General features: G+C 68.3%; 1 protein-coding gene across 1 annotated transcript; it reads right to left on the bottom strand.

Moving 5' to 3' along the window:
* Nucleotides 1–8738: 8738 nt before the first annotated feature.
* TEKT4 (tektin 4) lies at nt 8739–14406 on the bottom strand. The gene is made up of 6 exons (XM_041746878.1): nt 13873–14406; nt 12091–12161; nt 11571–11714; nt 10904–11126; nt 9761–9915; nt 8739–8955 (listed from the first exon to the last, which is right to left on the bottom strand). Exons 1-6 carry the CDS (start codon nt 14404–14406, stop codon nt 8739–8741), a joined length of 1344 nt encoding a protein of 447 aa, XP_041602812.1.
* Nucleotides 14407–27423: the final 13017 nt, after the last annotated feature.

Below are 27423 nucleotides of genomic sequence, written 5' to 3'. Positions count from 1 at the left end.
TCTGCCCCTTCCCGTGTGTGGGTGTGCAGCTCAGGGGCATCAGCGCCATCCCACTGGGGTGGGAGTGGGACTGCCGTGGTCTACAGGGCTCCCCCACCATCCCGACCTGGAGCTCTGCACCCCGCCCCATCCCCCGGCCCCTTCGAGGCCCTCCTGTCTCCAGGGACCTGAGAGCTCTGGGGGCCTGGAGAAGGAGACCTGCCGCAGTTGTCTTCCTGTGACGTCTCATCTCCCTGAACGCGACATCCTCTCTCACGCTCCACCTGCAGGAGCCCACGCTGGAGGGTCTCGATGACCCTGCATCATGTGGATGGACCACGTTTTGTTCATCGCTCCGTCATGGACGGATGACCTCAGCGGCTTCCCCGTCTTGGCCGCCACGTCGGGGCGCATCCCACGGATGTTTGATGGCCGTGCGGCTGCGGCTCTCTTCCTCCTGAAGTGTGCGTAGCTGGGGGTGCGTGGACCGTGGAGGCGTTGCAGCCTCCCGTCTCGCTGGCACGTGGGTGTCGTGTCCCCCCTCCCCCCACCCGGGCACCCCGGGCTCACCACCGTGTCTGTAGGCTCTGCTGTGATGTCTCACAGGCGGGGTCAGAATGCTCTAGAACCCTGTTCATTCACACTTTTCTTCTACAAACTGAAACAGTGGTTTTGGCGCACAAACAGCAGCACTATCCGTGACAGCCTACAGACCCTTGCACGGACACGCTGAGGTCCTGCCACATGACGGGAGTGACGCCCAGACATGCCCCACCGCGTGGACCTGCCCAGGGCATGTGCCGCTGGGAGACAGGAGCTACACGACACCGTGTGATTCTGTTTCTATGAAACGCCCAGCCGAGGCAGACCCAGGCTCAGAGGGCAGACCTGGGGTCACCGGGGCCAGGGCAGGGTCGGGGTCTCTCTGGGGGGGACGAGAAGGTTCTGGAACGAGATAGAGGGGGTGGTTGCCCTGCACTGTGAATGTGCAAAATGCCACTGAGTTATTCACTTTAAAATGATGAATTTCATGTTATATGCATTTTACCTAAATTGTTTAAAGGGTTATTTTTATGGGAATCCATGAAACCAACAGATATACCTCATGTTGCGAACACTCCCGGGCACACCGCGTGCACACGCCGTGGCCAGTGCCTCATGCTTGCTGTTCCCCCTGGGCTCATGTCCTGTCGACTTCCCGAGTGTCCCCCCACTGGGGCGCCCTGTGGCTCTGCCCAGCCCTCGGCTGCACCTCTCACTTTGTCACTGTGGACACGGCGACTGTTCCATGGCTCTGAGTTGTTCTGTGTTTTTTTTTTTTTTTAATAAGTGGACCTGGAGGGTGTGTTGGGGGGGTGCCGGCCCTGCCCTCTTGCCTGGATCCACCGGCAGCGCCCTCTGGCTGCTGTCCCCGAGGGCCCTTAGGCATGCCCCCGCCACCCCCCCCCCCCCCCCCCCCCCGGCCCTGGCGCCCCGCCCCAGGCCTCCCCACACAGGCTCCATGGCCCTGGGCTCCCGGCGCCCCCCACCCCTACCCCCTGCGCTCCGAGGCTGCCCCAGCTGCGCCCGCCCGTTCCCGCCACACTGGGCGTGTCCAGCTGTTGCCGCTGTCACCCAGGACGCAGCCCAAGGGTCCCCAGGGTGGTGTCGGGGCCTCAGGGCATAGGGCCTCTGGCTTCCCACAGCCCTCCCGGCCCCCTCCCGGCCTGAGAGGGGCCACGGCTTCAGCAGCCTGGGACTCCCATCTGGCCCCCTCCCCGTGTCCGAGGCTGTCACGAGCCCCTCGAGTCTTGCTGCCACCTCGTGGGTATGCCGGCAGGGCCTGGGGGGGCCGGACCCCCCCCCCGACTCCCAGATGTGTCTCAGTGTACAGGTCCCTGCCGGTGCCGGCCTCCTGGTCTACGGACCTCCAGGTCAGGGCCCTGCGTGGTTTGAACCCGAGACCTGGCCTGGGCCCGGGCTGGCCTTTGCAGTGACAGGAGCCCTCACCCTCACCTGTGGGTCTCAGCTTCCTCACGGGGCAGCCCACTGGCCGTGACAGGCTGTAGGACCTGCACGTGGACTGTGGGACACCACGGGGTCCCCTGCTGCTGTAGAGGCTTCAGGACGTGGCCACAGGGCAGGCTGCTGGCGGGGAGCCTCTCTGCCTCCGGACAGGCCCCGTGTGGACACCGAAGGGGGTCCCAGCACCCCTCCCAGGGAGGCTCCCCTCCTCTGTGCGGGCCCTACCTGCTGGGGGCAGCCAGCTCCCTGCGCCTTGCACACCTGGGGCTACTATCCCCTTTGCTGGGCCTCAGTTTCTCCACCTGTCAAAGGCATGGCCCTCAATCCAGGGACAGCCCCTGTCTGTGTGTCTGGGACAATGGTCCCTGCTGATTCCTCACCCCTCCTTCCGCAGCCACAGCACCACCTTCTCGGGGGTTTGCGAGGACCTGGTGGGGATGGGGAATTTATCTCCTGCCACGTTGGGTGCTCTGTTGGGGTCCCAGGGTGAATGAGGACTGAGGGAACCCCCCACTTGGCCTCACACCCTGCACCTGGCCTCACACCCTGCACCTGGCCTCACACCCCGCACCTGGCCTCACAGCCCCCACCTGTGCACCTGCCGTGCCCTGGCCAGGGCCCCACCTCTCCTGCCCGTCTCTGGGCCTCAGCCAGCTCCCGAGCCCTGCTGACACTGCACACGGCTCTGAACACGGCCCGGGCCTCACGGCTCCGTCGCTCAGGAGGGAGCCGCTGCAGGGGAGATGTGGGGAGGCCCGGGGAGGGGGCGGCCAGGATGGGGCCCAACAAGGAGCTGCACAGAAGAAGGAGCAGCCCCGGAGTGGCCCCGGGGAAGGGGGGCAGCCTGGTGGCTCCAGGTGTGAGGTGGAGGGAGCCCCGCGGGGAGGCCACCCTGGCCCCATGCACCCCGACCTGTGCAGCTGTCCCTCCCCGCCAGCCCCAACTTCAGCCACATCTAAGTATGTGGCGACCCTGGGACGTGTGGGCTCCCCAGGCACAGGGGCCCATCGAGGTGCTGTCTCCCCTGCCAGCCAGACAGACGAGGGGACGCTGGGAGGCTCCACAGCCCGTGTTCACCGCAAGGACGAGACTATCTCCCTGCGTCCGGTGCCACGTTGTCTCGGGACCGTGGCCGCCCTCCTGCCCCCCTGGGGTCCAGCACGCCTCGGGCTGGAATCGCCTATGCCCGGGCACCACATGCACCCCGGCCCTGACCCCCAGCGTCCGGCCAGCAGGTGCTTCGCAAATGTCCCCTTGGCGCTGCACCCAGCCCAGTTGTTTATACCACAAGGGTCACTCCACCTCGATGGCCACCCCCGCCCCACCCGCCCTCCGCGTGCCGATGCCACAGGCCTCCCCCCGAACTTCTCGGTGTGGACGTCTGGTGTGTGTCCATCCCCTCCAGGGGAGGCCCGGGTCTGTCTTGCCCTAGCCCTGTCCTTGGCGCTCCACTCGGCACCCGATGTGGTCGCTTGCTGCACACAGTCGGTGCTCAAACGCTGCTGGTGTGGCTCGTCAGCTTGCAAGGTGAGGCTGTGCCGGCCAGGAGCACCATCGAAGGCTGGGCTTTGTGGGGGACCCTGCCTGAGCCCTTAGACCAGCTGGCCTCTGCAGGCAATGGAGAGGTCGCCATGCTCGCGTAGACGGTGGTGTCCCGGTCACACTGCAACGTGCACCCAGACGGCGTCACCGGCGGCAGCCACAGGCCTTGGGACTGCACGACACTGCGCTCGCTGGGCTGGTAACTCCAGGTGTGCACGCTGAGGCTCAGGGCCTAGACGCCAGGCACTGCACACGGGAAGCGGCTGGAGGCCAGGTGGAGGGCCCCGAGCCGTTCAGTTCCGTGCCAAAGGGTGAGGCCTGGAGACCGTGGGCACCGTGTATAGATGCGCCCGCACCCAGAGCCCGGCGGGCCCTCATTCCCGCTCCTGCCCTGGGGTCCTCTGACCCCCGTTTTGCCCTTCTCGCCTGCAGGGGGGCAAGCGGAAGCCACCCGTCAAGGCTTGGGGTCACAGGGGCTAGACACTGCACTCCATGGTGTGTGTTCCGGGGCCCAGCAGCCTGGCCCGCGGGGGTGGGGGCGCTGCTGGAGGGGCTTGCAGAGACAGGGTGGGGCTGGGTAGGTGGGTCTGACTAAGTGTGGACACTGCCTGGCCCCTAGGCCAGTACTCCTGCAGCTGGCCTTCCAGGGGCCACGCTGCTCGGGGACCCAGGGACCCAGCTCCTCCGTCCTGCCCCCCCAGAGGTTGGGCCCAGGGGCCGCTGGGGGCGGGTGGGCAGGATCGAGGGGCCTGGGCCCTCCTCCGCCGCAGCCCCCTCCCCAGGACACCTTGCTTCCCCTTTACGCTGCTGTCAGGAGCCAGAGGCAGGTGCTGTGCCCCCCGGGCCTGTGTCAGGGCTCTCCTGCCCTGTCCCTGCCCCCTCCGTGCAGGGTGTCATTGTGGGAGCAGGGGGGCCGCCTCTCCACAGACACCTTTGAGGATTGAGATGTCAATGGGGGGCCGCATTCAGGGCAGGGGCGCCCACTGCTCCCCACTGCTCCTGTGCATAGGCGCTGAGGGCCAAGGGGGGGCCAGGGGGTAAGGGGGTAGACAGCACCGCACGCCTGGCCGTCTGGCGGCCCCAGGCCAGATCAGGCCCCACAGGTGGCCCCAGGGGGAGCAGGGGGCCGGAGGCTGCTATCCGTGCCAGAGGCTGGTGGGGGCAGGAGGTGCCAGTGTCTGCGATGGGGGGGCCCCTACTGTACCCTGAGCCCCACCACTGGCAGGGCTGTGCCCCTGTGCCCGGGGGAGGTGGCAGGTAAGGCCAGGGCCCTGCCTGTGTGGGAGGGTTAGTCGGGGGACCTCCAGGGCCTCGGTAGGCACCGACGGGGGGCGGGGTGGCCTCCTGGATGCTCAGCCCCCTGCGCACGTCCACCTGACCCGGATGCGACTCTGAATCCTCCCAACGCAGATGCAGGGTCAGCCGGCACAGGCCCCCGTGGAGCCCCACCTTTCAGGGGCTCCCTGGGCCGTAGCAGGTCCCCTGACCCTGGGGACCCTGCAGCTCGGGGGGCGGGCTCCGCTTCAGCTCTCAGCGCCCCCCCCCCCCCCCCCGCCAGCCGCTGGGGAGCGGCAGCTGTGCTGCTTCGGGGAAAGCCCAGGCGGGAGCTGCGGGCCGAGGGTGGAGACCATGGTCGCCAAGGCCCCCCCGCCTGGGCCTCCTGCCTTGGCCTCCCCTGTCCCCTGTCCCAGGAGACCTGGCTGACCCCAGGCCGTCCATGCACCAGGCACCTGGGAGGCTCAGCCAGGGCAGAGGGGAGGGCAGGCGTGTGTGGTCAGGTCCTCAGTCTCCCCTGAAGTGCAGCCCTGTGGAGAGAGGACCCGGACCTTCCTCCAGGAAGCCCCTGGGGCCTGCAGCCCAGAACCAGTGTGTTGCTGTCGCACAGCGGGCCTGTGACCTGTGCCCGGACTGAGGGCCACTCAGCCGCAGAGCCTGACCCGCCCTCCTCGCCGCCCTGACCCTGGTTCCTCGCGACAGGCCCCTCCGGGGATCCCCCTCCACAGGCAGGCCCGGGCCTGGGGTCTCAGGCACCGTGGCGCCCCCGGGCCTCACCAACAGACAGTCTGGGGCCTGGAGGGTAGCAACCTGGTATCTGTGAGGACCCCCTGCCCCCTGCTCCCCGTGGCCATCCCGCAGTCGGGTGCGCTGCCTCTGGCGTCACCATGGAGGAGCCCTTCATGCCCCCCCCCCCGCCGCGCCCAGGCTTCCCCTGCACCATCCAAGACCCACATGCCTCGGGCCAACCGCAGAGCTCCTGGGCGGCACCGTGCACAGCCTCGCCACCCACCACCGGCCTCGGGTCTGCAGGGTGGGCTCCCGGGTCCTCCTGCCGCCCCATCCACGGCCTGGGTCAGGGGGCCTGGGACCACTGGGTTGGGGGACGGCTCCGTGGGCTGGCTGTCGTCCCCCTCTGGGGTGCAGAGACGCGGCGGGGGGGGTGTGGGGACACAGGCAGAGCTGAGACTGGGTGGAGCCTGTGAGGGGCCGGAGGCCAAGCTGGGGGTGCGGGGGGCACAGACTGGGGCCACCGTGCCTGCGCCAGACCCACCCGTGACGGGGACACGCTCCTGTCTCTGGCCAGGTGCCCGGTGTCTGCCCACCTCTCGCTGTGCCGTCCCCGGTTACGGAGTCCAGCAGAGCAGATGTGCTGTGACTCCGGGGGGGTTTCTTGGCCCTCGCCCAGCCTTTCAGAAGAGGGACCCTGTGAGGCCTCCAGGCCATGCAGGAAGGGGCTGCGCCCGCCGCAGGCTGGAGCCTGGGCCCGCACTGGGACCTGGCCGCTCCCCCACTCTGGGTCTGGACAGATGGACCCTGGGCCCAGTGGCGGGGCCGGAGCCTTGGCCTCCGGAGCAGGGACAAGTGCTTCCCTGGTCGGGGGGGGGGGGGGGGGGGGGGGCAGGGCGACGGAGGACCAGGGAGGGTCAAGGAGGGGGAGGCGGAGGCAGGAGCGGCCCGCCCATGGGGGTTTCTGCCAGGCAGAGGCCCTGAGGCCTGAGGGCCGTGGGCGGGGCCGCACCCACTGGAGCCCACGGCTCACCCCGAGCGGGCACGGCGGCCTCCTTGGGGACGGACAGTGTGCAGGTGGCCCACACAGGCGCCCTGACTCAGCGCGTGCTGCGTGCGGGCTGGGCTCTGACGCCGGGCAGCTTGGCAGGAGCCGGCAGGCCAGGGTGCCTCGGGGCACCCCCTGGCAGAACCAGCCTGGCCCCTGGGCCAACCCCGGGCTCTGCGGCTCCCTGCATCTGGGCCTCAGTGTCCACCTGTATCGTGGACATCCGTGGGCCGAAAAGGGGCTGGGGCGTCCCCTGCGGTGGACGTAGGACCCCCACAGGCACTGGGGGTCAGGCTCTGGCGACGCTGCAGGGCCCCAGGGTCCCTCCCCGCACCGCCCCTGACACCAGCTTCCCCCTACCCAGAGGTGGACAGTCACGCACTTCCGAGCGAGGGGCATAGCGAGTGTACATGGGGGGCACCTCCCCAAGGGGGCAGGGATGGGACCCGGGGGTCCCTGGGGTCTGGGTGGGCCCCCAGCTGCAGAGCGTCGGATTGAGTGCAGTGCACCCACCCGAGGGCGGAGGGTGACTCAGCAGGTGGCGGGAGGACCTGGACAGAAATAGCCTCCCTTAGACACGCCGCCTGACATCTCCGTGACGACGGGAGCGGGTCTGAGCGTCACGGCCCATGGGTCAGCGGCCCACGGAGGGGGCTGGGCTCCCTCCCCACCTCCCCCCGCTGCAGCCAGGAAGGCCACCTCGGAGCCTGGACCAGACGGCCCCATGGCCCCCGGCGCAGCAGCAGGCCCTAGTGAGGGGGTCCAGGGGGCAGGCCGAGTGCCCGTCACCGCAGACTTCACACGCAGGGGGCCACGCAGGGGGTCCCGAACCGGGCACGCTGGGGTCGCTCCCCCAGGAGGCTGGAAGGCTCCCCAGGCAGGGACACCCAAGGCATCTGGGAGGAAGCCAGGGCCAAGCCAGCTGCACCGGGGCAGCCCTGTGGCCTCAGGGGGCTGGCCGGGTTGCGGCGCGGGGTGACCCTGCAGGCAGGGTGATCCCCCTGCTACGCCGGCCCCGCCCCAGCACCCCCTCAGGCTGAGAGCCGCAGGGCTCCCTGGCATCCCCTCCCCAGCCGGACACAGGTGGACGTGCCCAGAGTGGGTGAGCTGCCTCGGGGCCTCACCTTTCCCACGAGCCCAGCCAGGCGGTGGGGGTCAGGCCTCAGGGGTGGGGGTCGAGCCTCTGGGGAGCTGTCCCTCACTCCAGGGCCTGGGCGTCTGTCTGCACAAAATTTCCAGCTCGCAGTCCGACAGCGAGTGCCCCACCGCAGCCCCGGAGGACGTAGCCATGCCCCCCAGCCTGGGGCCACTGGCCCACGGACAGAGAGTGAGCCATGCGCAGCGCCCTCCTCCGCACTCCGCCACAGGGCCCGGGGGGGTGGACGAGAGGCGCTGGGCACAGGGGACACCGTCTCCCGTGCTGGCGATGATGGGGCTGAGTGGCCCGTGGCACACAGGGACTTGACACCTCCCAGCAGCTGGATGGTCACCGGAGCGGGGTGGGCATGGGGAGAGGGGCCTCCTGGTACGAAGCCCTGACACGGAGCCCCAACACAGGATGAGGGATGGCACGTGGCCAGGGGGCGGTGGGAGCCCACTACCCACCAAAGCCCAGCCCGCCTCACTCCCTGGTTGAGGAGAGGCCGGGCCAGGAAACTGACTACTCAAGGTGACCGAGGTGGCTGGGAGGGCCGGCCCCCAGCTCAGGGTCCCCAGGCATCTGTGCCCCTGGGTGCCCACCCGGTGCCAGGTGGAGGTGGCAGGGAGACAGCCCTGTCCCAGGCCCTGCCTGCCCCCCTGCAGGAGCTTTGGGACTGCGGGGATGCTTGCCACCCTGGGCCCAGTCTCTCAGGGCAGAGCCAGCCTGCCAGCCTCACGGGGACAGCGTCCAGGACACACGGAGGGAAAAGCGTGGGGCTTTGGTCATCACTGGGGTGACAGTGAGTGTTGTGGCTTCCATGGCGGCAGGAGGCGACGCTGCCTCCTCAGGACCTGCAGGCGGTGCAGGTGGGCAGAGGGCCCCTGTCTGGACGCTGTCCTGAACCACATGGACAAGTGACACGTCAAAAGCTAACATGCTCTTTATCCGAAGGGCCGGGGGACAGTCCCCGCCGCATGTCCGGCCAGGCCACAGAGGCACCCGCCGTGGTGCCAGCCCCGGTCACTGGTAGCCGGCCAGCTGGAGGATGGTGGGGTAGCGGGCGCGGTGGGTCATGCACTTCTGGCGGTCAATGAAGAGGCTGTTGGCCTTGACGGCCAGGTCCTTCTCCAGATCCATGCGCGTGTCCTCCAGTTTGCGCAGCGATTGCTCTGCTTCTAGAAGCTTCTCCTTCAGGGCCTTGAGGGACATGTTCAGCTCCTCCACTTCGCTCATCAGCCTGCGGGCCCGGGGAGGGAGGTGTGAGTGGGGCCTCCAGGCCGGGCTGGGCAAGGCCAGGAGCGCTGGCGTGGGGTCCAGACCATGCTGCTGGTCCACGCAGTGACCCAGAAATCCCACAGGGAAACATGCAGCCCTCAGACCGCAGCCCCCCAAGGCCACCACGTGGGCCTGAGCTGGGACTCCTCCCAGCCGTCCCGGCCCCCGCCGCCGTCTGGAGAGGAAAGCCCAGGCGGGCAGGGCTGTGTTCAGTGACTGTGCATGTGGCAGGGGTGCCCTGAGGCTCCCGACCCCCTTATTCCTGGGGCCTGGGGGCAGGCCGCATGGGCCCCTGGCGCTGGCAAGGCCGCATGACCTGGGTGTGTGCAGGGCAGGGAAGCAGGAGTGTGGGGCAGGGATGTTCTGCTGACTAAAGCAACTGATACCCGAGAAGTGAACGCAAGACACACGATTCCACCTCGGCTTGGAGCCAGGGCTGGGGGCTGCACATTCCTTCGGGGGTATGGACGGTGTCTGTCCTGAGGCTCAGCACCTCAGACCCCGACACTCCTTGCCAGGAAGACTGTGCACCACGGGGTAAGGAGCCCCGACACCTAGTGCCCCGAAAGGCACCCCCATGTCTAGCCACGCTGGGTGGGGGTGGGGCACGGGGACACCTGTGCGGGCGAGCCTGTGTCTCCACTGCAGGCCTGCAGGCTGTGGGGGGCCCAGAGGCCAGGGGAGGCCCAGCCGGAGGGGACGGGCATGGATGGCGGGTGGTGAGCGGGCCCGCTCGGGGCTGCCTGGGGCACAGCCGAGGCGGGCACCTGAACTGGGCGGCGTCCCGGCACAGCTCCACGTTGGGCCTGTGTGAGCGCTGGTACAGACGGGTCTGAGCCACCTTCAGAGGCGCCTCCTTGTCTTTGATGGCCTGCCTCAGCGCCGCAACGTTGTGCTCCTGCTCAGTGATCTCCCGCAGCGTCTGCACACAGGATGGGTGCCAGCGTGACCCAGCCACCCCAGCCTCCTCCCCAGCCCTGTGGCTGGCTCCACAGAGCAGCCCCGCCCACTGGCTCTGGGGGACCGATGCAGGCAGGAAGACGTGTGTGGCCTCCTCGGCTCTGCCAAGGGCACCCAGAGGGCTGGGGCAGGACCCCAAAGCCTGTCATCCAGCAGCCGTGCCCTGAGCACCCCCCGCCCTGGTGGTCACCAGGCCCCCAACCCTGGTGAAGAACTGGAGAGACTTGGTGGCAGCAAAGGGCACCCTGAAGCCTGGGGTCAGAGCCCTACTAGGCCTGGCCACCTCCTGCCACCGTCCCTCCTGCTCATGCCTGACAGCCATGCCCAGTGTCACCTGGTTTCTGATTGGCTTAGTGAGGGCCCAGGGAGGAGTGGGTGCCCTGAGCTTGGGGTCCCTCAGGAGGAACAGGACAGAGGAGGGGCAGGGGCCAGGCCAGGCTGTGACCAAGCCAGAGGCGGGGCCAGGCCACAGGGAGCTTGTCGCTCTGTAGTTACAGGTGCCCAGGTTCGGGGCTGGCCTGGGCAGGGACTGGGCGGGGCCTGGAAGCCAGCTGGTGGGGGCGTGGTCTAAAGGGGGCGGGTCCCGGGCAGGGCGGGGCCAGTGTGGGCTGGGGCGGAGCTGGGCCAGACGGGGGCGGGGTCTGGACGCAAGTGGGAGGGGGCCTGGGGCGGGGCCTAGACGGGAGGCGGGCGGGACAGGGTGGGCGGGGCCCGGACGCGAGCAGGCACGGTCTGGGGGCGTGGTCTGTTCGGGGGCGTGGCCAGGACGCGAGCGGGCGTGGTCTGGGGCGTGGTCTGGGGCGTGGTCTGTGCGGTAGGCGGGGCCTGGACGCGAGCGGGCGGGTCTGGGCGTGGCCTGTGTGTGGGCGTGGTCAGGACGCGAGCGGGCGTGGTCTGGGGCGTGGTCTGTGTGGGGGCAGGGCCCGGCGGTGGGCGGGGCGGGGCCGCACCTTGTGCAGGTGGTTCTGCAGCTTGTGGCGCGTGTCCTCCAGCTCCTCACAGCGGCGCCCGAAGGCCAGATTCACGGCGTCGCACTGCAGCCGCAGGTCCTCGGCCACGTCCCGCAGGATGCAGTCGATGAGCACCCGCAGGTTGGCGGAGGCCCGGCGCTCACGCTCTGCGCGGCACAGGTTTTCCTGGGTGAACCGGGCCCAGGTCTCCGGCGTGGAGGCGCTGCAGGCGGGCAGCGGGCGACGCCGCGGTTAGTGGGGCCCCTGCCAATGGTCCGGCGCGCACCCTGAGAGCCCTGCACGTCCGACCCTGCGTCCCCAGGCCCCCTGTGTCCTAAGGCCCCCCGCGCCCCCCGCGCCCCGGGCCCCACGCCTCCCAGGTGGCGCTGCATTGGGTGGTGGCTGCGCGCCCCCCGCCAGCCACCCGCGGAGCTGCGGGTGAGCCCCCCAGGTCCTGCCCTCGCCGCAGCCCCCAACCCCCTGATGGGCTGTGTGGTGCTGGGTCCTCGGGCAGGGGTCCTGCGCCCATGCCCCCCGGGTGCAGAAGAGCTGCACAGAGGACCCTCCGTGTGGGCCCCAGGGTCCGGGGGTGGTGTGAGGGTCCCCAGCCACGGGAGCAGGTGTTCAGACGACTGTCCCGGGGAGGGCTGGGGCTGAGGTGGCCCACCTCTCCTCGAACTTGGCGGAGTGCGGGTGGAACTGCACGTCGGTGCTCTGGTTGTGGTAGTGGGCGCAGGCCTGGTCGATGTTGTACGCCTCCACCTTGTCAGACCAGTCCATCTCGCATGTTTCCTTCTGCTCCCGGTTCAGCCTGGGGCGGGCAGGGTCTGCGTTTGTGTGCGACGTGGGGGCTCCGGGGGCTGCTCCCAGGAGCAAGCACACCTGCAGTTCTCAACCGAGAACCAGGCTACCTCATCTGCTCAGTATCAGGGTCCTCGGGCCACCCAGGCTCTGCCCGGCCAACATGTCCAGGAGCAGCAGCTCTCTGCCCTGCAAAGCCAGCCTGGCCTCTGGACGCCCAGGCCCCAGGCCATGCAGGAGCCTGCCACCCGCGCCGGGTGCCCCTCTCTGGCCTGTCCCCCTGCCTGAGACCTGGGACGAGCCCCCACCTTCTGAGACTCGGGGCCTGCTCACCCCAGCTTCCTGCCCAGAGCCAGCCTAAGGGGTGAGGGAACACTGACACCCACCGGATCTGGTTCACGGCCTCCATGATGGTCCTTTTCAGGAGCTCCTGAATGTTCCGGATGAGCTCCGCCTCCTGGGGGAGAAAGACCCCGCTCCCTGGTGAGGATCTGAGGATGGCCAGGCTGGTGTGGGCTCCTGGTCAGCCCCTGAAATGGCCTGGCTGCGTAACATGGGGCCAGATGGCCAGCTTGTTAACCCCCAGACTCTTTCCTGGAAAACGAGGGGTGAGTCCAGCTCTTTCTCATTGGCTTTGTCCTGGACTCTTGAATGTTCTGTTTGGTGTAGCTGAGTGCAGGGTTTCCCCCCTGGGGGCCTCTACCAGCTGCTGCCACTCGCCTGGCATCCACCCAGCACCCTCTGGGCTCTAGAGGCCATCCCTGCAGCCTGCATGGGGCACTAGAGGCCAACAACCTCCTGCCCCCCATTCCCTGGGCTGCCCCTCAGGGCCTGGGCTCAGAGCCGCCCTGTCTCCTCCACTGAGCTCACGGCGGGGGGCGGGGGGGGGGAGGGCCACCCAGAGTGTCTTTCTGCTGCTATCGTGGCTCTGTTCCCTCCATTTGAGTTTTCACCTCCATCTAAACCCACGTGTCGAGGGGCAGTCCCCTGGGCCTGTCTCCCTGTCCCTGGACCACTGCTGTTGTTTTCATATGGGTGGGGGGATGACAAGGCCTGGGGATGGCAGCAGGGGGAGGTTTCTGCGCTCAGGGCAGAGGCTGCACCCAGAGCCCCGAGAGGTTGTTGAGCAGCTGGCCTTGCACCATCCCCCAGGAAGGCCCCCAGGCTCTGCAAGGTGGGAGTGCTGCCCTGCCTGGAGCAGGGGACCAGCCTGGGCAGTTCCCTGATCCTTTGGGGCTGCCCCTAGGACAGGTCCCGCTGAGGGTGAAGCAGGGAAGGCTCTTGGGGCATGAAGGTGGCCTCCAACCCCCCTCACCCGTCCACACCTGAACCAGGGTAGGGGAGCCATGGGGCACCGGGCCTTCAGAGCTCAGAGTCAGGCTTAACTCATATGACCCAGGGTGACCTGAGGGTCTGACCAGCGGGTGCAGGACTCAAGGGTGACCAATGCCCCCCCCCAGGTGCAGGTGCCAATAGGACCTCACTTGCTGGCCCTGCGTGCAGCCCAGACCTCAGGCAGCTGCCCATTCTTGGCGTGTGTGCAGAGGGGCATCCAGGCTTGTGGATGGACCCGGCCAGAGCCCTCCCTGCCTCAGTGGCCTCTGAATGTCCCATCCTCAGGCAAATGTCCCCAACACACATCCAGGTGTGAATTCTATTGCCTTCACCCTTGTATGAGCCATAATATGGAGGGGACATTGCAGGGACCCTGGACATAGGATTGGGGTGGGCCAGCGTAGGGTGCAGCTCCAGCCACCATATGTGCTCAAACCCCCACACTGGGACCTGACCCAGGCCACAGGGCCCTGAGCCCGGCACATTCAAGCTGGGGCCCACCTTCCAAGATGCCAAGCCTCACCCAGTGTCCACTGTGGGACCCAGGCTCTGAAGGGGAGACAGGACCCTCTTGGGTAGGGGATGGTGCCTCCTTCCTGGATGGCCTGAGCCCTGCCCCTGCCCCAGGTCCCCAGCCTACAGACAGACACAGCGTCTTGGTGCCCGCGTGTGGACCTGGGTGTGCTGCCCACGTGCCTGCGTGCATCCACCTGGAGCACGAGCACTGAGGCCCCCCGGGAGCCCGCCCACCCCGGCCCCGTGCAGGTCACGCTCCCCGGAGAAGGGGGCGGGCGGCGGGCGTGCCGTGTCTGGGAGTGGAAGGGGCCGCGAACCTTCAGCAGCTCCGTCTCCACGCAGTCACGCACAAGGTCGGGGTGCTGGCGGCGCTCACGGCACTGTAGGTTGTCGGTGGCGATGGAGAAGGGCACGGAGGTGGCGTCCAGGGCGCGCGCCAGCCGCTGCTTCTGGGCCAGCAGCAGGTCGCTCTCCGCGCCCAGTTCTCTGACCTCGCGCTGCAGCTCCGACTTCCAGCCGTGCGTGTCCTGCAGCCGCGCGCCCGCCTTCCGGGTGGCGTCGTCCTGCGAGCGCCGGGCCAGCGCCTGGGTCTTGGCCACCAGCTGCTGGCTCTCATGGCGCCACCGCTCCGACTGGTCGCGGTCCACGAAGGCTTGTTGGTAGCGGGCATAGCAGTTCTGGGACCACTCGTCTGCCAGGTACTTGGCCGAGCGGAAGCCAGCGGTGGCCAGGCCTGAGGACAAGCAGGCGCCCGCGTTCCGGGCCACGTCGTACACTTTCCGGGGCAGCTCGCATGCCGGTACCGCCTGGGGCGTGGGCTCCTTGGTCAGGAGCACGTCCGTCTGTGCCATGGTGCCCCCCCCACCCCACCCCCCGTCTCCTGTGTGAGGGCAGCTGGGGCCACTCGGTCCCCAGCAGGACACTTCTGGTCTCCCAGCGACAGGTACACACAAGCCCTCCTGTTGCTGGGCAACAGGTCCCATCCCCTCGCGGCTCTCTTAAAGGGCCGGGCAGGCCCAGCCCCACCCATCCTGGCCCAGGCCCCACAACTGCCCAGCACTGCACTTGCGACTGGGCTGCAGCCAGGCCCAGTTGTCCCCTGCTTGTCTCACTTGTCCCAGTGGGGAGACCCCTGGACATGGGGTGGGGGGCAGGGATTTGTCTTTGATATGGAGTCGATTTCAGCCTCCCGTGGAAACCTGGGAGCTGGACACGCAAGTCTTCCCCACACAGGTGTCCCCCAGGCCACCCCGGGCCAGGCTCATGGCTGAGGCCACCTGGTCCCCAGGCCCGCCTCAGCCCTGCTCCATCCTGGTGAGCCGGGGCCCTGTCCAGTGTGCCCAGCAGAGGGCACCATTGGCCGCGAAATGTCGCCTGGAGTGGTGGCCAGCAGCGGTGGGTGGGTGGGTGGAGGACCTGGACCCTGGGTGGCCGGCCACCTGGCCTTTCCCCCTGAGCCCCCCCAGCCCCGTGGGAACCCTCAACAGCCCACCTGCAGGACATGCGCGCCCCTCCCCAACGCATCCGTGGCCCTGGCCCCCCACTCCCTCCCCGTCCCTCCCTGCCTGGCCCTCGCCAGCCTCACAACTCGGATACGGCAGCCCTGGCCTGGCCCAGCCCTGACCTGTGGCACCAGCCTCCCTCTGCAGGGCCCAGCATCTCCACCACCGGCACACAGTAGGTGCTTCATAAATGTGGGCCCTGGGGACAGTTGCCCCAGACTTCCCCCAACCAAGACTGAACCCGAGCCCGTCCTGGAGGGCAGGAGGGCAGGGGGGCCTCTCTGTGGTTTGCTTCTCCCAACGGCGTTGGACACATGGGGCCCAGTCAGGATGGGACCGACGTGGGGACCAGTGGCCCCAGTTTCCCTTAGCATCCTTCCCCCAAGGCCAGAGCACGGGGGAGCTGTCTGGGGCGTGCCTCCCAAGGACCCACTGACCCGGGGGGCTTGCTGCACATGGGGCTGGGGCCAAGCTCAGGAGCCTCTGGGGGTGTGATAGGACGTGGGCCCCAGGGCAGGCGCTCCCGGATGATCTGACCCCGCGGCAAGGCTGCTGCACAGGACCCAACTGGGTGCCCGTTGGGGCTAGGCCCCCACCCCATGGTGGCAGGCCCCCTGCTCCCCGCCCCTGTCCAGGGCACAGGTGAAGATGGCTGGGCTGGAGTCTGATTGGCACCCCCACCTGGCCCCCTCCCGCCCCCTGGCCCCCCAGCCCCCCAGCCCCCCAACCCCCCAGCAGGGTCGCTGGGCTTGAATCCTGAGTCAGGCAGAGAGCCAGCGTTGGGGTTCGAAGCGGCGGCTGAGACCTATGCAGGCTGATTGGATTTGTGTCCAAATTGCATTGGGGACGAGAAAATTGAGTCTCGGGCACACTGAGGTTCCCGGGGCGAGGTACGTGCCTGCCACCCTCCCCCTGCCGTGTTCAGACAGACAGTGGCTTGGGACCTGCCCCGGGGTCAGGGAGGCCCCGAGGCCCCCCGACACTCCCCTCCAGACTCTGCTTGCACACCCCGGGGCCGGGGCTCCTTCCTCCCCCAGGGCGGCCCTGGAGGACGCCGCCTGTCATGCCCCTGCCTCTGGGGTTGGTCCCGCTCATGAGTAGCCCCCTGTAGCCGGGACCCTGATGCCTGGAGGGAACCGAGGCAGGAGGAGCCATGGTAACGGTAACGATTCCCTGCGGCCTGTACCCCGCTGACACTGCGTCACGGGCCGGCTCAGCCTCAGCACCAGGACCCCAGCAGGAGGATGGACACGGAAAGGCTGCGGGCCCTGGCATCTCTGGGAAGCCCCCCACGGGGCAGGGGGCACCGGTGGGACAGAGGATGCCAGAAACCACCCTGGCCCCTCACCTAGAGCTCAGCAGGCTCCTGCAGGCACCTGGCCCCCCCGCCCCCACCAGCCTGGTGGTGGCTGCAGAGCCCCTGAGCCCCACTCTGCGGAAGGGCACCCTGGATGCTGGGTCCAGCCCACCCGCCTCCCGCCCCGTGTCCCCCACCTGCTCTGGGCGGCAGAAGTGGCCAGATGGGGAGACAGGAGCCTGCTGCTGTGTGCAGCTTCATGGGCTGCGGCCACCCCAAGGGGCTGGGGTCACACAGCTGGGAGGATGGGGGGTTCCAGACTCAGCTGCCCGCCCACCCTCAGGCCCCAGTGCACCCTCTGCTCTCCACCCGCAGTCCCAGCTCAAGAAGTCTTCATCCCCCTCGCCCCTCGTGCCCCCTGCCTGCCCACATTTTAGTGAGGGGAGGAGCTGAAGCTGCTCCGATAGCCCTGAGCCTGGCTGGCTCCAGTGCCAGCGGGTGCCACCAGGGGACAGGGAGGAAGAGGACAGGCCGCTCCCTGTCCAGCGCACCAGCAGCACCAGACGTGGGCTCAGAGGGGAGGGAGACGCCCCTGGGGGCTTGGAGGGCACCATCCAGGCCTTGCTGGGGCCCCTCCAAGGCCGCCGGGGCCGGTGCTGCCGCAGGAAGGGACAGGATGTGCATGGGGGCACACGTGCCAGAGGGAGCACAGTGGTCTGGGGGCTCGGTGCCACCTACCTGTGCTTGGCAGGATGGGGCCACCCCGGCTCAGCCCTCGGGCCTGTCCTCCCACCTGGCCCTGGGCAGAAGGTGGGGATTTGGGGCCACAGATGCATCCCTGTCCACCCTGCACACAGGGAGGACACCCATCGGGGACCCTGCGTTTGCCTCCCACTCTGGGCAGCCGTGTCCCCCCGCAGAGCCCAGCCTCGTCGCCCAGGACGTCCCCACCACTGTGGCCCCACTCTGCCACATGAGGCTCTCAGGTCTGCGGGGTGGGCATCAGGTCTAGACCGCAGCCCCCGAGGCTGCATGAGCTGTGCCTCAGTTTCCCCATCTGTGGGCTGGGGGTTAGAGTGGTCCCTCCCTCGTGGGTGTTTGAGGATGGAGCCACACGGTGTGCGTGCAGGTCCTGGGGTGGCCGTTCCCATGCCATCCCCCGTGCAGGAGGCGGCCTGACTTCTGACCCCGTTCCCACCCGGAGGCTCTCAGCATCAGGTCCCAAGAGGTCATTCGCGGGCACAGCCTGTGGTCATCTGGGGGGGAACAGGCCCCTCGTCCTGGGCGCCCACTCCGTTTTTATCTGAAGGATCGTTTTCAATTCATGTTTTCACCGCCCAGACACCACTTGGAGACTCTCCTGGCCCCATCCACCAGGGGACAGCAGCACCGCGTGCCCAGGATGGCGGGGCTGCGGAACAGGTCACACGTGTGTGTCCTGAGGCCTGGCGCATCGGGTGAGCTCCCTAGAAGCGGTTTCGTCGGGGGGCAGTGAGAGACCTAAGGTGCCCTGCACCCGGCCTGGCCACCCCAGGCCCGTCACGCCCACCCCATGACAGGATGGTGAATACGGGGCATTTCTCAAAGGAGACGGAAATGTTAGTGACCAAGCTACGCAGCAGTGGGGTTTATAAGACGCCGCGTAACCATGGTTTGGGTGAGGAGCCGCCAGGAAGGCTCAGCTCCGCGGACCCTGGGCACCTGGGGACTGGACTCAGATGGACGACGCCTGAGACTGGGAACAGGAAACCACGTCCCTAAGACCCGGAGTGCAGAGCGCCTGGCGCCCTAACTACAGGTGGCAGGTACAAGACTCTGCTTCCCGCAGGGACTGAGCTCCTCGTCCTCGGAGGGGTCCAGGCAGCCACTGGTGAGGACGCGGTGGACACCTGGAGCAGGACAGGCCATCCGTCCGCGATGTTCCCAGCACTCGAGCTCCGAGCTCCCCATCCCCAGCACGGCCGGCGGAGGAAGAAGGGCCCACTCTGGGCTCGGGTCTCAGGTCTCAGGTCCCCGTCTCCGTCAGGGGGGCCTCACCGGGCAGCCGCCCTCCCTGCCAGGTGTCTCCCCGCCCAGGCCCCCAGGACTTGGGTCCTTGCACCCGCCCTGCGCACACGTGTTCCCCATTCCGTGAAGCTCGTGCCTGCAGCTGGTGGGAGGAGCCCAGCCCCCGGGGTAGCACACCGGCCCTGTTGTGCTTAGAGACCTGCGCGGGCGTTGCAGAAGGGAGCGGCCCGGGGCCCGCGGGCTGTCCGCGCTCTGGGCCCGGCCTGGTCCGTGCTGGGCCTCGGGGCGGCGGGCTGAGTCCCCGACTCCACCACGGCCTCTGCGGGGCACACGGGGCCCGGGACCCAGGGCTCCCATCCTCGGGCCCCAGCGTGTTGGCGGCGGTGGAGGGGGGTGCTCGTCGTCGAGCCGGTGGCCTCCACCGGCCTTTGCCCACTGACCCCCGCCCCCGCTCCTCTGGCCCCTACCGGCATCTGTTGGACGCTCGCTCTGGGGGTGCTTCTGGGTCCCCAAGTACAGATGAGGAAACAGTCACTGCCGTGTTGCACGGCAGGGACCAGAGCACTAGAAGACTCCAGAACCTTTTCCAGGGCTGCAGCTGCTCAAGCTGAGGGCGAAGGGAGCCGAGGGCCAGACCCCAAGATGCTCCGCATCCTCTGTCCCTCTGAAGCTGCGTGAGGCTGTTTTTCCGCTCGGGTCAAAGGGATGGGACGGGTGACTCAGGTCCTTGCTCCATCTGCCCCGCCCCTGCCCAGTAACCTGTGACCTCCACCCCCTGCACCAGGGTGTCACGGGGCAGACAAGGAGAAAGACAAGAAGGAAACCTTTGCCATGGGACACGCCATCAAGGACCAGAGCCCCATCACCATGAGGAAGCCCGGCCCATCCCGATGGATGAGGCCCAACCAGGACCCAGGACATCCCGGCTCCCTCACCCCCTGCCCCTCAGAGTCACACGCTCCCTGCCCCCTCCCGGAATGCCCGCGGCCCCACCTCCTGCGAGTACACCTCTCCTCCAGGCAGTCTGCCCTGTTTGCTTCTCACAGTCCCTGGGCTGGCTCCTCCTCTGGCTTCAGGGGCCTGGCGCTACGGCAAGTCCTGGCAGTGACAAGGCTTTGACGCAAATAAAAGGAACTTGGAGCAGCTAAGGAAAGAGGGCAGCCTGCAGAGTGTGAACAGATGACAGAGAGCTGGCCCCAAGCTGTGCTGGTCAGGTGCTCAGATGCAGCGCAGTCTCGGGTTTGCGCACCTGCCCGTGATCGTCGTCACCGTCTCGTATGAATATGACAAGCCCAACGGTCACGAGGGAACCAGACACCCCCCGCCCCGGGAGATATCAGCCAGTGGGTTTCAGGGCTGACCAACCAGACGCCACCTGGGTCCCATTAGAAGAGGGACGGTGTCCCAGAGGAGGGAGGTGATAACCTCACACACACCGGCCAGAATGTGCTTGGGAGACTGAAGGAGAATGTTCCAGAAGGTGGGTGTTGGCTAAGCAGGGCGTATGCCCAAGGCAGACAGTCAGGGAGGGTGGGACGGACACCGATCGCCCCTGGGGGAGGGTCTCCGCGGGTTTGGGGTGGCCGAGAGCGTCCACAGCCCCCAGGCTCTTGCAGGGCACGGACCCGGCTTCCAGCAGCACCAGGGCTGTCCGGGTGGCCTGGCCCGCGCGTGTCATGGCCACCCGGTGTGCCCCACGCCTGCCGCCCTGGGGAGCCCGCCGCCCTAGCCTGCTGGCAGGGGGACCTACAGGGGGCCCTGCTGCCTGCCCCGGGTCCCAGCATTTCTGCAAGAACAGCCAAATCCCTGATTTATCAGCTCAGCTTTATCTCCAAAATCTCCTACAATTTCCCAGAGAACAAAATTAAATACAGGATTTAGGAGAGATTTTGCATCTGCCCAAGCGGGGCCAGGAGCTCGTTGATGTAGGGGGGCCGGTGCCCAGGGCTGCAGGGAGGCAGGGGGGCACCCAGTCCTAGCTGCCGGGTCTCCGGGGGCTCAGCGACCTGAGTGAGGATGCTAGGTAGGCAGGGCCTGGTGGGGCGGTGTCCCCGGGGCCCCCGTGCCCTGGCTGGGGTGCATGCACACCTGACCCCGTCACATGCAGTGCAGGATTTCACTTGGCCCCCAGCACCCAAATGGTTTGCAGCCGAGGGCACCCAGGTCCTGGCCCTCAGACCGCAGGAGGGGAGGGGGCCGAGCGCGCTCCGACCCCAGGGACCTGGCCCGAGGAGCGGGCAGGCAGGTAAGGGCAGCCAGGGAGGTGCAGGTGGACCCCGGGACCCAGGGCTTGGCGAGCCTCCCGGGTTGACACTGACCGTGTCCTCAGACACCCACGTGGGGAGCCGGCAGGGGAGCTGTGCACCCCGCCCCTGCTGGATGTGGACGCCCCGCGCAGGCGTCAGGAGGGAGCAGCCCCGCTCTGAGCTCTGAGCCGCTTCTATGCTAAGAGGCTCCAGAAACATCATCTGCAGATGCTTTTGTGGGTAATCGAGCCGATTAGGGGCGTGTGAGCACCAGATAAGAGGCTGGAGGGTCACTTGGAGGGCGGCCTCGGAGGACAGCGGAGGGTGGGCTGTCCCCGCTCCCTGCGCCCAGCGCCCCCCCCCTTGTCCTACCCCGCGGAGCTGCCTAGTCAAGGGCATGTCGCTGCCGCCGTGAGGCCAGGCTGCCCGGAGGCCCCACCTCCCGCCCATGTGCTATGTGACTTCTGGGAATCTCCTCTCTGTGCCTTGTCTACAAATCGGGGGCCGCGGTCCCCTCCCCTAATGAGGTGTCCACGGAGGGGTGTCCACTCAGCCTGGCAGCGGCAGGGCCACAGCAGGCCTGCTGCTTCCTGTCGTCCCACCACTGATGGCCCGTTCTGGGTACCCAGGGGCCCGTGACGGAGACGGATGGAGGAGTCCCACGTCCCTCCCGCAGCCTGTGGGGGTTGGGCCTGTGGGGGTGCAGTGGCAGGGTCGTCCTTGGGCAGGGCTGGGTTCGGGGCCTCACTGTCCCCTGCAGCAGGGCTGCCCGCCGCCACTGGAGGGGACTCCCCCCCACCCCCCCCGCCGGGATGTTTAGCTGCGTTTCGGTTGTCACGGCTGCAGGGGCAGGGGCAGGGGCGCATAGGGGTGCGGGGAGCTGGGTGCTGCCAGCCGTCTGCAGCGCCCAATGCCCCACTACAAAGGGTCACCCAGCCAGAGTCCCTGGGGAGCCCCTCCTGGGAAGGGGCGCCCCGCTCTGTCCTGCCCGAGGTCCGGGACGGGGGTGTTCTGTTTGCAGACGTTCCCTCTGAGACAACACTGGGCCGGCAGCAAAGCGGAGCCAGAGCTCCCTAGAATTGCAGCCCAAGGGCATCCCAAGGGCATAGGCGGCCCGGGAGGGGACGCCCACAGACCCGCGCTCCAGCCCCTCTGCAGGGCCAGCTCTGCCCAGCACTTAGCCCCAGGAGGCCCTGGAAACAGATGCCGAGGAGGTCGGCGGGACCGGGAAACCGAGCTCCACGGTCCTCGGGGAGCGCAGGACGGAGCCACTTAGCAGATGGAACCCGTATCAGGAGTCTTGGTGCCTCCAGCAGGAGACACAGCAGGGGCGGGGGCAGCGGGGGGGGGGCAGCCAAGGGCCCTCCTGGGGTCGGAGCCTAGAGGTGGGGGGGACGCAGCCCCCAAGGAGTTCCCATCCTCCCCCCAACTGCCTGTCGCAGCTTGAAGTGGCCTCGGGTGCCAACTTAGCTCCTGGGCGTGGATGCCGCTCCCACCCTTGGCAGGCAGGTGGCCCCCAGTGAGGCGGGCCCCCAATGGTTGGGTCTTGGGGTCAGCGGTCACCCTGTCTGCCTGGCCACGTGGGCACGTGGAGCTGTGGGGCCACGAGCGTGGTCCCCAGAGGGACAAGGACCAAGAGGCAGGGGCTCAGTTGCTGCCCTCTGGATGCCAGGACCGTCCCTGAGGCCGAGGAGGGGCCGGGGGGGCCCGGGGGTGTCGCTGGGCAGGGGGGAGGCCCCGTCCTATGCCTGCCCCACCGATGACCGGGTGAGCAGCTCCCGCACGCCAACGACGGCCATCAGGCCCGGTTTCTAGAAGGACACGGAGCCCCCAGTGTGTCCCCAGCCCTTCCCTGGGCCCCAGAGTCCAGGTGGTGGGACCGAGACGGGCTCTGGCCCCCCAGGCCTACTGCAGCTCTGCTTTCTGCCCGCCAGGGCTCCTCGGGTGGGCCGTGGACCCGCTCACATCTGCCCCCAGGACCCTGTAGGGCCGGCAGGTCACTAAGATCGGGGTCTTTGTGGGTAGGGGCAAGATGCAGATGTGGTCTGGCCGAGGAGGAAGGGTCTGTGCCCCGGGCAGGGCCCGGGGGGGGCACGGGGGCAGCTCCGCCCTCGCAGCCTCCCCCACTGCCCCCGGCGGTCAGGGCCGCCCCCGGGGTGGCTCAGCCCTCCGCCCAGCTAATGCACTGTGCATTACTGCGAGTCCTGCTTTCCTGGAGGAGAGCGAGAGGCGCCCTGGGGACCCTGCCTCCTTGAGGGAGCGGGCGCCACATCCTCGACACACGTCACGTGCTCCACAGTTACTGGAAGCTCCTGCCCAATGAGCTCCGCCCCGGCTCCTGCTTCGCCACCTGCCACAGCCCCTGGGACCCTCCTCTGGGCAGGCTGGCCTCGTGGCGCCCGACAGCCCAGGCCACTTCGCAGGATGTTCTCCCTCCCGTGTCTCTCCATCCTCAGGGCTCAGCCCTGGGGTCCCTTCCTCCAGGAAGCCCTCTGGGCTGTCCTCAGATCCTCCTGCACCCTCCAGCTGGGCCTCCAGGGCTGCCTGCACCTCCGTCCCCCACAGCAAGTGGCCCCGCGAGCACGAAGGCCCCCAGGGAGCAGCAGGGAGCCCTACAAGACTCACGGGGGTGGGGGCTGGGCCCCCACTGCACTGAGCCAGTGTCCTTCGTGCACACGGTGACGGTTGCCAGAGCCCCAGAGGGGCCACCGCGCGCCGTCAGGGAGTGGCCGGGGTGCCAGCAGGTGTGGGCGCGTCAGCGCTAGCAGAGCCCGGCCACCCCAGGCCCGGCGGACCTGCCCGCTCACGGGCACAGAGGGAGCCCCGGCCACAGGCCCTCAAGTGTCGCCTGGCGCCCCGAGGGCTGGCACTGAGGCTGGGGGCTGGGGGACGGCCAGGAGGGCCTGCTGGCGGAAGCAGGCAGCCGGAGGGCGGGGCTGTCCTGAGCTCACAGAGTCCCCTTTGTGTATCACAGATTAATAAAAGCGGCAAAAGACTTAGAGACACGCTTGTTCCCGCCACATAAAGCATTAAGCGTCCGCGTTTGGGATCGCCATGATAACCTTTATTTAAGGAAATGCGCGAGCTTGCAGGGCTGTCATAACAAAGGAGCAGACACGGGATGGCTTCACACTGAAATTTATATTTTCCTAGTCTGGAGGCTACGAGCTCTAAATCAAGGTGTCACGGGGCCGTGGTCCCCCTGGAGGCTCCGGGGAGGGATCCTTCCTGCCTGGTCCAGCTCCCCGTGGCTCCTGCTGTCCCTCGGCTGGTGGCTAGCACTGGTCCTGATGCTGGCGTGGGCCCGGCCCGGAGTCCCTGCCAGCGAGTGGGGGCCCCGGTGCTTCGTTAGGGGGCCAGAGGACAATAGGTCTGGGGTCCAGGTGGTGCAGGGGGCCTGTGGGATGTGACTCCTGCTCGAGGGGATGCACCGGTGCCCGTGCAAGCGGGGGCCTCACCCTACGTGTCCCGCCAGCAGATCTGGGGCGGGGAGGCCACGCGTCTGGCCTCCCACTCCCAGCCCCGGCCAGAGAGGGACACAGATGGCCCTGGTTTACTCTGGGAATGCGGTCTGTTTCTATGACGACCGGTCTCCGGGTCTTGCTGGAGAATTGCTCACCAGGCCTGGGGACTGGGGGGTGAGGGGCTGGAGGCCACGCAGGCCCTCACCTCCGAGCAAGAGGCAGGGGCTTAGCCCTGGGCCCGCCCCGCTTCCCGGCGTGCTGGACGCCCGGTGGGGCCAGGATGGGCCTGGGCGCAGCTTCGGGGTCTGCCCCTCCCCGACCTTGGGGAGCCTGCTCTGCAGCACCCCTGCCTGCCCCGCATCAAAGGTGGCAGGTGCCTTTCTGCGCCCAGGCACAGGCCGCCCGCCCTGAACTTTGGCCCTCCAGTGGCATGGATGATCGATTGTAATTTTTAAACCCTTTAATGGTGCGTGAGGGCCTAATGGGGTTTGCCGTCGGGTAATTGTCCTCAGATCAATAGGGAGAGTCAGGTTTAGCTCTGGAAGGTTCTGGAGACCCAGTGACCCAGGAAACCATTTCTGGAAGCACAGAGTTGGGGGTGGGGGGGGGGCGCGGCTGCACCACAGAGCCCCACAAGGATGGGGAAGCTGGACGTCACCAGCCTGCGGCCTCTGCCCGGCTGTCTGCACACCCGCTCCGATTCCCCTGGAGGCACCAAAGGCCTCAGAGCCCCCATGAAAGGCTGCCCTCCCCACAAGGGGCCTGCGGCAATTGGGGAGCCCGGGAGGAGGGGTCCCGGGGTCCCTGGCTCGGTACCAGGCATAGAGGGCAGCGTGCAGGCACCTGTGCAGCCAGGGCCCTGGGGCTTCCACAGGCCAGCTCCCGCTGGGGGGGTGGTGGCCCCGAGTTTGGCACTGCCTGGCTTACCCCCAGAGCCAGGGTGAGATGCTCCTCGATCCCTCCATTCGGGTCCAGAAGCACAGGCTTATGGGCAGCACGATGCCCACAATTCCCGGGCTGGGCAGGGCCGGTCCTCAGCCCACAGGCCCAGACCCTGAATCCTCTGCCCTCGGTGGCAGTGGCCCTGTCCCGGCCGTCAGGCGCAGTTGGGTGCTAGGAGGCTCTGCAGGGGGGTTTCTTCGGGGGCTTCCGGAGAGGCCAGTGTGAGCAGAGACCCCAGGGCCAGGGGAAAGGGGTTGCGGACCCCCGAGGCCGCCCCCGGGAGGACACCGGGGTGCTGCGGGTCAAAGGGCCAAGCATCCAGCAGGTGGATCTGAAGGAGCCCGGGCTCCCCACCTCTCAGCCCCTGGGCGCCCTTACCAGCTCTTTCCAGGCCCTGACAAGGCCCGGCCCCTCAGCATGGTCTCTGGCGCTCAGACTGTGCCCCGGGACATGCCCACAGAATGTCATGGGGGGAGTAAACCCCACGGAACCCGCAGTTGACACAGAAGGCTGGTGCCGAGGCTGGAGCCTCCCCACCGAGGCAGCGGGGAGGGCTCTCCGTCAGTGCACAGTGCTCCTCGCAGGCGGCTTGGGGGGCTAGGGGGGCATCCGGGCTGGGGGGCCTCCCGCGCACAGACACCCCCAGGTGGGAAGGGTCCCGTCAGCCACACGCCTGGACCAGACAGGAGCTCGTCCTCCTCCACCAGCGCCTTGAGCTCCATGCAGGGGAAGCCCCTGGGCTTCGGGCGCACCTGGGCTGCTCTGCCTCCCATCAGGGGGAGCACCAGGGCTATCTGCTCCTGCGGGGCTCCGACCCCACGGCTTGGGGGTGTTGGGAACCCCCGGCTCTACAAGGGGGGGCTCGGTGCGGCCTCAAGGGGGGTCAGGGCCTGGATGTCTGGGCGCCACGCTCCTTATGGGGCAGGGGCGGTGCTTCCAGGACCCCGGAGTGAGCTAGTGCCCTGACCCCTACTGGGGAGCCCCCCCAGTGCCAAGACCTGAGGGTCCCGAGACGCAGGGACCCCCGGCTGCAGCCCAGGCCTGGCGTGGGAGGCCCTAACCTACAAGACTCAGGCCGAGGGCTGGGCACCCAGCAGGTCCTGAGTGCGCAGGAGCGGGCATCCGGCTCGCCTGGTGTGGTGCTGGGCAGGGCCCCAAGCTTCACCAGCCCGTGTCCAAGGGCGGGACTTGGGGTACAGGACCAGCATCCTCCCCCCGGGGCCCCGGCCACCTCAGCCCGAGGGACACCGTCCCTGCTCCGTCCAGTGACCACACCTTAGCAAGTGGCCGGGGGTGAGCAGGGAGGCTGAGCTCCTCGCACCATGAGCCCGGACTCAGCCTCACTGGCAGTTGCCTGGCAACCCCGTGCCTGTGCCCGAGCCCCGCGCCCACGGGCCGGCCACCTCCCTCCGCACCTGGGGCCCCACCCGGCCGAGGACCCGCCGCGTGTCCTATGCCCCGGCCAGGTGGGGGGCCGCTGGAGGCCTCAGCCCGCTCACCCTCCGTGTCTGGGCCGGAAGGAGGAGGGGAACGCGCCCCCAGACCCCCGGCCCTGGGGCTCAGGCGCCGGCGTCCTCAGGCCGGAATCCACGGCGGAGCGGCCACGGTCACAAGCGGCCTGGCCCAGATCTGGGGCTGCATCTGCTCCCTGAGAGTCGGAAACCCAAGTGTAGGCCAGCAGGTGGTGTGCCCCCCATGTGTGACGTGGGACCTGGGGCTCACCTGGTGGGTGCATGTCCCCGTGAGAGACTGCGTTGGAGCCGCCGGAGCCGAGGGTGGCCCTGCAGTCGCAGCTCCGGAGCCCCCTCCCTGCCCCAGCAGAGCTCAGCCTGCCCACGGGGGCTGCCCGTGCCCCGGTTCACCCCTGCACTGTGCCCCCAGCCCGGGCGCCTTGCCCCCTCCGGCCCCCTCCAGCCTGGGGTCTGGCCCTCCCTCCCTGCCACCCCCTACTCTGGCGGGGCCTGGGGGCTCTTCGCAGGGGTCCTGTCTGGAAGCACGCTGGCTACAGAGCCCTGCGTGCCCCCCAGCCCGAGCGTCCCACCCGCCCTCGCCTCGGGAGAAGGTGGGCCTGGAGAGCCCCCCCACCCTCCGTGTCAGGGACACATGCCCGGGTGTCCTCAGGGCCCTGCAGCCCGCAGCCCAGGGCTGTCCCAGTTGCACCCCAGCTCTGGGCGGCCCTCCTGTGACAACGGCTGCCCTCACCGACTGAGCCCCTGCTCCCCAGGGTCGGGGGACCGGGCCGCAGAACACACATCTCCCCAGGAAGGCCTTAGAGAATCGGCAACGGGAGACCACCTGGCAGCCTCAAGAGGGCTGCTGGGCCCTCGGGTCCCTGCCTCCCACCTCTCCCTCGAGTCCAGGCCCTGGGGTCCCCGCCGCCCGCCCACTGCGTCCACCACCCCTGTACAGC

Source organism: Vulpes lagopus, chromosome 3, assembly GCF_018345385.1.
Source record: "Vulpes lagopus strain Blue_001 chromosome 3, ASM1834538v1, whole genome shotgun sequence".
Classification (NCBI taxonomy): Eukaryota; Metazoa; Chordata; class Mammalia; order Carnivora; family Canidae; genus Vulpes; species Vulpes lagopus.
Note: the sequence above shows the minus strand (reverse complement) of the source record. Positions and strands in the feature narration are given on the sequence as shown.

What these genes read in the sequence shown, in the direction of transcription:
- TEKT4 (XM_041746878.1), bottom strand. Translation starts at nt 14,406, where the DNA reads ATGGCACAGACGGACGTGCTCCTGACCAAGGAGCCCACGCCCCAGGCG. An exon ending in GAGGCCGTGAACCAGATCCG is followed by an intron (nt 11,715 to 12,090) that starts GTGGGTGTCAGT and finishes TGCCCGCCCCAG; the next exon opens with GCTGAACCGGGAGCAGAAGG. An exon ending in TCCGCCAAGTTCGAGGAGAG is followed by an intron (nt 11,127 to 11,570) that starts GTGGGCCACCTC and finishes GCCCGCCTGCAG; the next exon opens with CGCCTCCACGCCGGAGACCT.